General features: G+C 37.8%; 1 protein-coding gene across 1 annotated transcript in view; it reads right to left on the bottom strand.

Moving 5' to 3' along the window:
* Positions 1 to 10,811, bottom strand: part of SPIRE1 (spire type actin nucleation factor 1) — a 629,523-nt gene that overhangs the window by 76,023 nt on the left and 542,689 nt on the right. The window contains exons 8-9 of the mRNA XM_042782409.1: positions 6,223 to 6,309; positions 1,725 to 1,854 (exon numbers count right to left, since the gene is read on the bottom strand). Coding sequence (XP_042638343.1) covers positions 1,725 to 1,854; positions 6,223 to 6,309 — 217 coding nt within the window. The remainder of the gene's footprint in view (positions 1 to 1,724; positions 1,855 to 6,222; positions 6,310 to 10,811) is intronic.

Raw genomic sequence — 10,811 nt, 5'->3', positions numbered from 1 at the left:
TCCTCCAAATGATTTTTGAGTTTTGTTCCATATTGTTCTCCCTCTCTATCAAGGATCTCCTACATAGATCCCCTTCCAAGTGGATGACAATGGTAGCTGGGCACCATCTAGTTCTTCTGGTCTCATAGCTGTATAGGCTGCAGATCAGATGGTGTACCAGTAATCCGACTGATTTTTATATGTTGATTTTGCACCCTGTCACTTTGCTGAAGCTTTCTATTAGTTCCAATAATCTTCTTCATTGAGTCTCTGGGATTTTCTATGAATAGGATCATATCATCTGCAAAAAGAGATAGTTTTACTTCTTCTTTGCCAATTCAGATGCTTTTTATTTCCCTTTCTTACCTTTTGACCTAGCTAGGACTTCCACAGGAGCTCTGGTAGCATAGTGCTTAAGGTACTTGACTGCTAACCAGAAGGCTGGCAGTTCAAACCCACCAGCCACTCTTTGGAAGGAAGGTTAGGCAATCTACTTCCATAGTGATACTGCCTCAGAAACCCAAGGAGGGGTCACTATGAGTCGGGTCCGACTCGACGGTACATAACAACAACAACAACAACAACAGGACTTCCAATACAATACTGAACAGGAATGGTGATAAAAGGCACCCTTGTGTCATTCCCACTCACAATGGGAATGTTTTCAGTCTCTTTCTGGTGAGAATAATGTTGGCCATTGGTTTTGTGTATACAAAAATTGTGTATACACAATTCCTCAATTATGCTGAGGAATTTCCCTTTTATTCCTATTTTGTTGAATTTTATTTATTTATTTATTTCCCATCACAAATAGGTGTCAAATTCAAGGTTGTAATCTTTATGGAAGTAGATTGCCACATCTTTCTCCAGCAGAGTGGGTGGCGGTTTGGTTCAAAACCACTGACCTTTCAGTTAGCAGCTGGGTGTTTAATCATTACATCACTAGAATTTGTACACACATTATAGTATACATTAAAAACATTTAAAATAATATGTTTAAAACAATATACATAAAGGGAGCAACCTACTTCTGTAGTGATACTGTCTTAGAAACCCAAGGAGGGGTCGCTATGAGTCGGATCCGATGACGGCAGTGCAACGGGAATAAGTGGAGTGATATCAGATAATAAAAGTTTTCACCACATAATAGCTTATTTTTAATCTCATATTTACGATGAAAGAGACTTGAAGTAAAAGTATATATACATTGATCATCTATATTTTTTAAACATAATACCTTATATTTATGCATGTGCTACAATTTATGAAGTAACTTTACCAAGATACTGTTTAATTCTTACATCAAAGCCACACTGTAGGTAAGACAGGAATTCTTCGGCTGCTGCTGCTGCTGAAGAAACCAATGCACAGAGAGGTAAAGAGACTATTCTAGAAGCATTTCAGAAACAAGCAGTATTCTTTCCATTATGCCATGATGCTCTCATGTGGATCAATGCCAGAAAAAAAAAAATTCTATCAACTTAAAGTACAAACTTAAAGTACAAACATAAAGTGTGAGAGTATGTATGTGCATGTGTGTGAGAGAGAGAGACAGAAAGGCCAAGAGGAGGAACATGGAAATGGAGAGGAGTAAGAAAAAAAAAAAAAAGGAAAGGAAAGAAATGACCAAGGAATGAGAACTCTACGGAGTATCTTTTGCACCATATTCTCAGTAGCTGATTGTATAAAGACAGTTCTGCAAATAAGTGGCTTTAGAGTACAAATACAATAAGCAGCAAACTCACCAAGTCGGCTACATCTAATCTCCTCTGGTGAGATAGGTCGCAGCTTTCTTTCTGCTTTGATTTCTTCTAATATTCTTTCATGGAGGCTCCGTGGGCGTGGTGGAGTTGGTTTTAGTTTTCTGGCTGAGACCTTGAAAATAAAAAGTAATGGCTGAAGACTTGAGTCACTATTCTTAAAACTTTTTTTCCCCCACTGAATCCACTCCTACAGAATAGTATTATTTTACTTAACTAAGTGAATTGCTACTTAATCACAAATTTACAAGATGATTTTTCAAGTCATTAAATATCAACTTTCCTAAAGTTATATGGAAATTATTGGATTTTACAGTGATTTAGTCATATGTGCTCAACTAATTTTAAGCTGTCAGGTTTGCTAAAGTTATATAATTATGTTCCCTGCATAGTATCACGGTAGGCAATAAATTAAAATGTAAGCTATACTTTATACATTACTATCACTGTCTTTGGGCTGCCTGGGTGGTGCAAACAGTTAAGGGCTAAACTACCAGCTGAAAGATTGGTGTTTCAGATCCACTCAGAGATGCCTTGGAAAACAGCCTGGTGATGTACTTCTGAAAACCGTACAGAGTAGTTCTACTTTGCACACATGGGGTTGTATGAGTCAGAATCAAATTGATAGCAACTAACAGCTTTTTTTTTAATTTTTTTTCTGTTGATCCAGACTCAGGGAGACACCCTGTTTGTCAAAGTAGAAGTGTTCTCCATAGGGTTTTCTTTTTTCATAATTAAAACTTTTTTTTTTTTTTTAAATTTGTGATCTGTGTTAAAGTTTACAGAGCAGCTGGGTGTTTAACCATTACATCACTAGAGTTTGTACACACATTATAGTATATGTTAAAAATATTTAAAATAATACATTTAAAATAATATAATAAAGGGAGCAACCTATTTCTGGAGTGATACTGCCTTAGAAACCCAAGGAGGGGTCGCTATGAGTAGGATCCGACGATGGCAGTGCAACGGGAATAAGTGGAGTGATAGCAGATAATAAATGCTTTCACCACATAATAGCTTATCTTTAATCTCACAGCTAAGATGAAAGAGACTTGAAGTAAAAGTTTTCCATTCAACAATCCACACACATTCTGTTTTGTCACATTCAGTGTAATCCCCACAACGCAACAGCAATCACTTCCTCCCTGCACCCACTACTTCCTTTCATCCTTCCTTCCCATTCACTCCTGCCTTCACTAGCTCTATCCCTAGGCAAATCCTGAGATCTTAATTTCATATGGCTGATTGTTCTAATGAGTGCATACCCAGCTGCTATCATTGTTCACCTTACACACCTGTCTTACTGTTTGGCTGAGAGTTGAGCCACAGGGGTTGAATTCAGTACCTGGCTTAAAAGGTGTCTAAGGGTCATAAGAGAGCTCTGGTACTGTAGTGCCCAAGGCATTTGACTGCTAACCAAATGGCTGTTGGTTCAAACCCACCAGCCACTCCTTGGAAGAAAGACTGGACAATCTATATCTGTAGAGATACTGCCTCAGAAACCCAAGGAGGGACTCTTCAGGGGCCATAATCTTCATGAGACCAGTAAATCTGCTTTTTTTTTTTTTTATGATTTTTAGTTTTGTTCTACATTTTTCTCCCACTCTCCCTCGAACCTCCTTGTGTGATCACTTTCAGAGCAGGCAGCAGTGACAGCCAGGTACCAACTAGTTCTTCTGGTCTCAGGGTCCTGGAGGCTGGGGTTCATGTCGTCCATTAGTTCTCTGGACTAATTGTTTCCTTGCATCTTTGATTTTCTTCACTTTTTTTTTTTTTTTTTTTAAATTGTGGTGAAAACATACACAACAAAACATTTGCCAACATAACAACTTCCCCATTTACATCCCAGGGACAAAATGATGACATTTTTCATGTTGTTGCCACCATTACTGTTATCCTTTTCCAAAATATTCTACCACCATTAACATAAACTCAATGGCCTGCAAATAAAAGCTTTTTACTCTTCTTTGCTCTGGACACAGAGAGATAAATAGTTGCACATTAAATGGCCGCTCATAAACTTTTAAGATCTTAGTTGCTACACACCAAAGTAAGGTATTGAGCACTATCTTTGTAGACTGTCTCATGCCATGTTCCCCAAGACTATGTTCCTGTGCCCCATGTCCAGTGACTCATTCCCTTAAGGTGTTTGGTTATGACTAAGAAGTTTTCTTATAACTTTGCCTCCTTGTATGATCTAGTACATTCATGGATATATTTGTAGCACATATAAATACATAAGTAGAGATTTCCTATCAAACCTGTATTTGCTCATGGGTGTAGTTTCACTTATCTTCTCACACCTGTTCAGCTTGAGCATCTATGTGTCCACTTGTAGATTATGACTATTATTGTAGGATTATATATGTAACATTGTTCACTTTTGCTGCCTTTAATGCTTGTGCTCCTGCTTTTATCTTCCACTGCCTTGATAATTTTGTGCTGATGTGCCCCTTACTATACACTGCCTTTCCCTCCCTTAGGTTAATACATATCTACCTTCTAGTTAGTGATTTACCCTCTTTTCCCCTCCCACCCCTGGTAACCTTCAAACAATGATTCTTTCTGTGTGTAGTTGTTGATGGTAGTGCTGTTGTCTTTGACTCATAGCGACTCTATGCACAGCAGAATGAAACACCGCCCAGTCCTGAGCCAGCTCCATGATTCTAGCTATACTTGAGCCCACAGGCGCTGTGTGTAAACCTATTTTATGTGCTGTCCGGTCAGACATGACTCGTAGCTACCCCTCCTTGGGTTTCTGAGGCAGTATCACTATGGAAGTAGATTGCCCAACCTTCCTTCCGAGGACTGGCTGGTGAGTTTGAACTTCCAGCCTTCTAGTTAGCACTCAAGTGCCTTAGGCACTACACTACCAGAGCTCCCTTTACAGTAGTAGTTTATATATTTGTTCTTTTGTAATTGACTAATTTAACTCGGCATAACATCATCTAAGTTCATCCATGTTATGTGGCATTTCACAGATTCATCATTATTCTTTAACAAACGAAAAATATTGTCTTTGATATTTTGAGTAACTCAACACAGCCTTCTGACCTAATTTTGATCATCTTCCTTCTGTGGCAGAAGAAAGTAAGGCTCAGGGAAGCTGATGATCTTGCTAAGAGACGTGTGGCTTCCAAATTGTTGAGCTAATGCACAAATATAAGTTCAGTTGATGTCATGCTCTTTCCACCCTATGTGACTTGCCTTCTTAAAATCATTTCCTCGATGGTCTTTTTCCCTTCCTCTAAAAAGGATCTTTAAAGGGATCATTAAGATCAGACTTTCTGGTCTGATAAAGACTGGTAGGACATTTGGGACTGAAGTACTTACACATCCCTAAAACTTGCAACTGAACCTATTCCTGGAGATTACTTTTTAGCCAAACAATAGACAGGCCTATAAAGTGAATAGTAACACTGTGTGGAATGTGTTCCTCAGAACAATCAACCATATGAAACCAAAAGAGTAGCATTTCCCCAAAAACAAAGGTCAGAATGGAGGAAGAGGGCAGGAAAAATGTGTGAATGGAAATGGGGAACTCAGGGAGGAAGTGCGAAGAGTGCTGTTACATTGAGAGGATTTCAACTAATGTCACAAAACAAAATGTGTATAAATTGGTAAATGGGAAACAATTTGCTCTGTAAATTTTCACCTAAAACACAGTAAAATATTAAAAAAAAATCATTAATTATGCTTTAGCAGAAGTATATATAAACTGGGAAAAAAACTCCATTCCCTTTCTGGTCATTTAATATGCATAGGTTTAAAAGGCTTTGGTAAGCACTGGCCATCATTCCAGAGGAACAGAAGTGAAGAAAAAAAAGAAACACAAACATTCAAGCCAGATAACAATATTTTCACTTTATAGTCACTAGAAAGAATCCTGTAAGAGAGGAAGATAATTAATATAAAAGTGGATATACAGCAGGGTGAATTTATTGTGAAATAGGACAAATATGACAATTTAGTCAAGAGGGGTACTAGCACTATCATGTAAACTGGAACTATCTATTATTAAATTTAGCTGTTATGATAGAAGGTTTATGGCCTGATTTTGTACCATAACCAAGTTGTTTTGAGTTAAAATATAGGAGCTCTGATAGCATAGTGCCTAAGGCACTTGACTGCTAACGAGAAGGCTAGCGGTTCAAACCCACCAGCCACACCTCAGAAGGAAGGTTGGGCAATCTACTTCCGTAGAGAAACTGCCTCAGAAACCCAAGGAGGGGTCGCTATGAGTCAGGTCCGATTCGATGTCATATAACAACAACAACAACAAGGTAGTTTTGTAGTGAATAATTTAAAATACATCTTGTGACACACAAATATGTTTTATACAGTTGGGCTTCTTCATTCTGAGAACATAAGCTCAGAATAAAAACTGACCACTAGGCAGAGCTAAATTTGAGATGATACCCTAAAGGAGATTGAGTCATTATGCAGTCCCCAATCAAGTGGAATGTGTCAAATTACATACTGGATTTAGAGGAGGTCTTGATCTAATGAAGTCCAGGATGATTTCATGAGCACTCTTCTTTAACCGTGGTGGAATATCACCATTTACCTGAAAGGAGACAAAAAGTAGATTCATATGATTATAGGATTATCATTTTAGGTTTCTGGGTATAGCTGTTATCTTAATATATGTCACAAAATTGCTAAAGTATAATTTATCTCTACTAATGACATATTTTGGGAGCTCTGGTAGCATAGTGGCTAAGGCACTTGACTGCTAACCAGAAGGCTGGCGGTTCAAACCCACCAGCCACTCCTCGGAAGGAAGGTTGGGCAATCCTACTTCCGTAGTGATACTGCCTCGGAAACCCAAGGAGGGGTCTCTATGAGTCAGGGCTGACTCGATGGCACATAACAACAATGACATATTTAAAATTAATAAAGTGGGAAGCAAATGGTTGTGTGATTAAAAGAAAATACGTATGCAGAATTGAAGGAAAATCAAGTTTAGTTTAGTTGTTATCATTTTGGGAAATTATGTAATATCTTTTCCAACAAGAAATTTTGAAAGTTAAACTGAGTAAATAATATTTATGTGTATTAAGTATTTTATAATTTAAAAATTCTTTCACTAAATGCAGAACAGAATTTCAAATTCTCTTGGAATTCAGATATTCTGGAGCCATGGAGGCTGGATGAACCCCTAAAAGTACTGCTCTGAAATAATCTTTAAATATTAAACTTTAAGCTAAAAGTATCCCCTGAAGTTTTCTTAAAACTGAAAAACAGTATAGCTTAACTAGTGAAGCATGTCTCCCTTGAGCATTGTGCTCTTTTCAAAACTATGTATATGAGATCAAATTGACAAAAGCAATGTGGAAAATTAGATATAAACTTAGGGGGCAGAAAGGTTATGTTAATAGGGGAGGAACAACAGAGTGAGAATGGTTGCACAACTTGAAGAATGTAATCAATGTCAATGAATTGTACATATAGAAATTGTTGAAATGATGTATGTTCTCCTGTGTGTATTCTCAACAATGGCAAAAAAAAAAAAAAAAAAAAACATAAATCTTTCACCTCTCATTTCATCCTTGTAAAAATCTTAGGTAACAGGTAGGACAGGCAACAGCATCCACACTCTGTAACTAAAATTCAGAGTGGAGAAGGTATGTGACTACACTCACAGAGTGAAAAGAAGAGTTAGTGAAGGCCTGGGCTCCAGTTTCTATTCTAATGTTCTCTCTTTGAAAGTCAATGTGTTAAAAATGTTTTTCTTTGAGAAATTTAAAATGACTCAGAAAATCACAAAAATAACAACCTAAACACACATTCTGACCACCCAGAAGGAACAGCTATGAATATGTTGTCCTATTTGTTTTCCAATTTTGCTTGGGGGGAAAAAAAAAAAAAGGAACTTTAACTACCACTCTCAGTCCCCTTTCCGACCCCAGATGCAACTCCTCTCCCCTAAATTCAGTGTGTGAGACAAGTCAGCTGGCTGCTGATCTAGCATCCGAAGCTTGCTTACTCTCTGCTGGTAAGCATGGATTTGGATCAAGTGTCCCTAATTCCCAGACACAAGCTTTAGAAGTAAATGTTGGCTGACCTGAGCCAAGTACATGGTTGCTTGTAACTGGTTAATCAACCTAGAAGTGAAGTAGGTGATTCTATTTTGTAATTTCTATGAGAAACCCACTCCCTTCTTCCTTTGCTAAACCAAACATCCCTGAGAAACCCACCCTCCCCTTCCTTTTTCCTGAGAGCCCTACTAATCTCCCTTTCCCTGAGAGCCCTATTAATAGTAATTCCCAGAGTTAGGGGTCCACATCCTGCCAACAGAAATTCTCAGAATTGAGGACCCTCACTCTGGATTGTGTGTTTCTGTTCTGATAATAAGCTGACCACCAATCTTCCTTAAAATAGTAAGCTGACCATTAATCTTCCCTAAACAATAACCTGGCAATTTATCTCACTTCTGTAACACGCTTGCTTGCCTGCTTGCAGTCCTATGCTATATAAATCTGCCTGAAATCAGGCTTGGGTCTGCAGTTGAGAAGAACACTTTAGTGCCCTTCAGTCCGGCTATAGCTGAATAAAGACTCTGCCAAATTCTGGACATTATAGTGGTCATCAATTTCTTCTGAACCCACAACATTTTGGGGGCTCGTCCGGGATGACCACTGTGTCCTAGGGCCTCCTCCGGCTGCTCTTGGGAAGGAGGGACCTCAGAGGAGGTGCCACCTGAGACGTTCCAGGGCCCCAGACTCCTAACTCCCTGGTTGAGCAGCTGCTTGAAGATGCCTTCGCAATGAATTCAGCTAGAGTCACCTGGTTCCTCCGGAGGTAAGCCTGTAAGGCTGGTCTTTCTGTTGACTGGGAGAGGGGATCGGATGTGATCTAAATCCTGCCCCCCCAAATCTTTTCTCACCAGGATGCTGGGTTGAGAAACCTGTCCAGAGAAAACTTGTTTTTCTGGAGCCTGGTCTGGTAAAATGTTGGTGAACTGACTTTGTTTTACTAGAATCCTGTCCTGTCCTCTCAAGAGTGTCTGGTATTTCTAGAACGTAACGTGTTCGCTGTTTTATGTTATGTCATCTTCTCAGTGGTTTTGTCACCTGGTCCTCTTTTCTCTTTGTTTGCCTCTAATTAACCTTCTAACTTATGGACTTGTGACTGTTGCCCCGACTGACTGGACAGCTGGACAGAAAATGTCTCGTAGATTATGTTATCTACTTATATGTTTCCTTTTTGCAGGACTGTGCTGTTACTAACAGTAAATGAGTTTTAATTCTGAAATATTATATTGGATTGAAAGGTTTGAGCATTTTGTCCAAACTCTCTTAGAAGATCTTGATTGGTTTTATCCAAAAAAACTTGGAATTTTTATGGTTTAAATGAATGGATCATTAATTTGACTGCTCAAGCGACCCTACAAGAATTTGCACCCTGAGAAGCGAAATTTTACTTATTTTCATTATTATTCTAACTACCGTAAATATCTAATCTTGCTCTCAAATTCAGGATTAAAATTCTAGGATAAATAAATTGGCATTTTAGGATTTTGGGGTTAATATGTATTTTAATGTGTAAATGACTGTGTCTGACTAACTGAAACCCTAAAGATTTAAGAAGCTGGGAACAACATCAAAGGATTACTCTTAAGGATATTTGATTGACTGTTTTATATTGGCTCAATTATAATTTTAAGCAGTTTAAGAAAACGCTTTCAGATACATTACTACCATTTTGTGAAAATATGGGAAATTCATGTGTAAAGGACAAGGCCCCTCTCCAATATATATTAAATAACTTCAGACTAGCTTACAGGGGGGATTATGGAATTAAATTCAACCCCTGGTACCTCAGGGCTTTGTATAAGTTGGAGTAATTTTAATGACTGGCTAATCAATACTCTAATACTAGAAATTTCCATTGTTTTCAGTTTTTTTCTGTTACTGGTAGTGTGGGATAAAAATTTCTGGGCCTTCAGTTTACCCTTACTCTTGACTTCTATCATCACACTATTTTTGGATTGATTATGATATATAAAATTGTTAAATGAAGTGCTGTCATGGATTTTTAAAACTCTATATTCATTTTATTAAATTCTTACCCTAAAGTTATCAAATTACATTTTTACTAGTAATGCTTGATAGTTCCTGTTTAACCACATGCTTATTTCTTAAAAACAGATGAGCTAATTTTATGGGAAAATATTTTTATCTTTGTAAATTATTATTGAAACAACATAGACCATTTGAAATGTTTTTCTACATGTAAAATGCAGTAACACTGATTATATCCTTTGAGTGATATTTGGTTAAGCTTGGTCCAAACCCCCTCAATTCTAGTCTGGCTTCTAGCTGACAAGGAGGTTGAAATTTTGATCCTTAATAAATGACTTTTAAGATCACCTCCATAGCTGGGACATTGCTATTTTGGTCCGTTTTCGTTTGATTTGTTTGTGTGTAAAAAGTGTGTGTACATGGCACCGGTGCAACAATTTCGAGTGAATATAAGTGTGACTAAGTAAGTGTGATTGAGTGAATGTATGTGTGATTGGAAATTGAGTAACCAAGATTTTGTACCAGAATGGAGCCTCTTGGCTGTGTTCTGAGAAACTGAGCTCATTTTGGTTTTGAGCATATTAAATAATAATAATTGGTATTTTTCTGTTAACACTGTCTGACCACAGTATTGGTGAGTCTCAGCTGGATGATATCATAGTTGTGACTTCTGATGTGGTCAGAAAGTGGAGGTCTGAACTATAATAACATTCAGATAGATATCAAATGTGGGAAGAACTGTTTCATCTGAAGTTATTCTTCACCTTGTTTCAAAACAAGAGTTCAATAAAAACAGTAGGGTAAGGTTGCTATCTAGAGGAGAAACGTATTTTAAGAATGTCTTACAGGACTCTAAAGATCCTTACCTTAACTCCGTTCCTCCCCATCTGCTCTTCAGAAAATGATCTGCAAACACATACTCAGAATGGTGTAAAAATTTGGCCAGGGATCTAGACCAGATCCGTCAGGGCAATACCCATTATGGCAGATTCCAGCTGGTTAAAATCATGAAGAAAACCCTGGAGTTTTTGTTTAGACTCAG

The sequence above is a fragment of the Orycteropus afer genome, unplaced genomic scaffold (assembly GCF_000298275.1).
Source record: "Orycteropus afer afer isolate SDZICR_OR568_19922 unplaced genomic scaffold, OryAfe1.0 scaffold00307, whole genome shotgun sequence".
NCBI classification, from domain to species: Eukaryota; Metazoa; Chordata; class Mammalia; order Tubulidentata; family Orycteropodidae; genus Orycteropus; species Orycteropus afer.
This window is presented reverse-complemented; position numbering and strand designations above follow the sequence as displayed.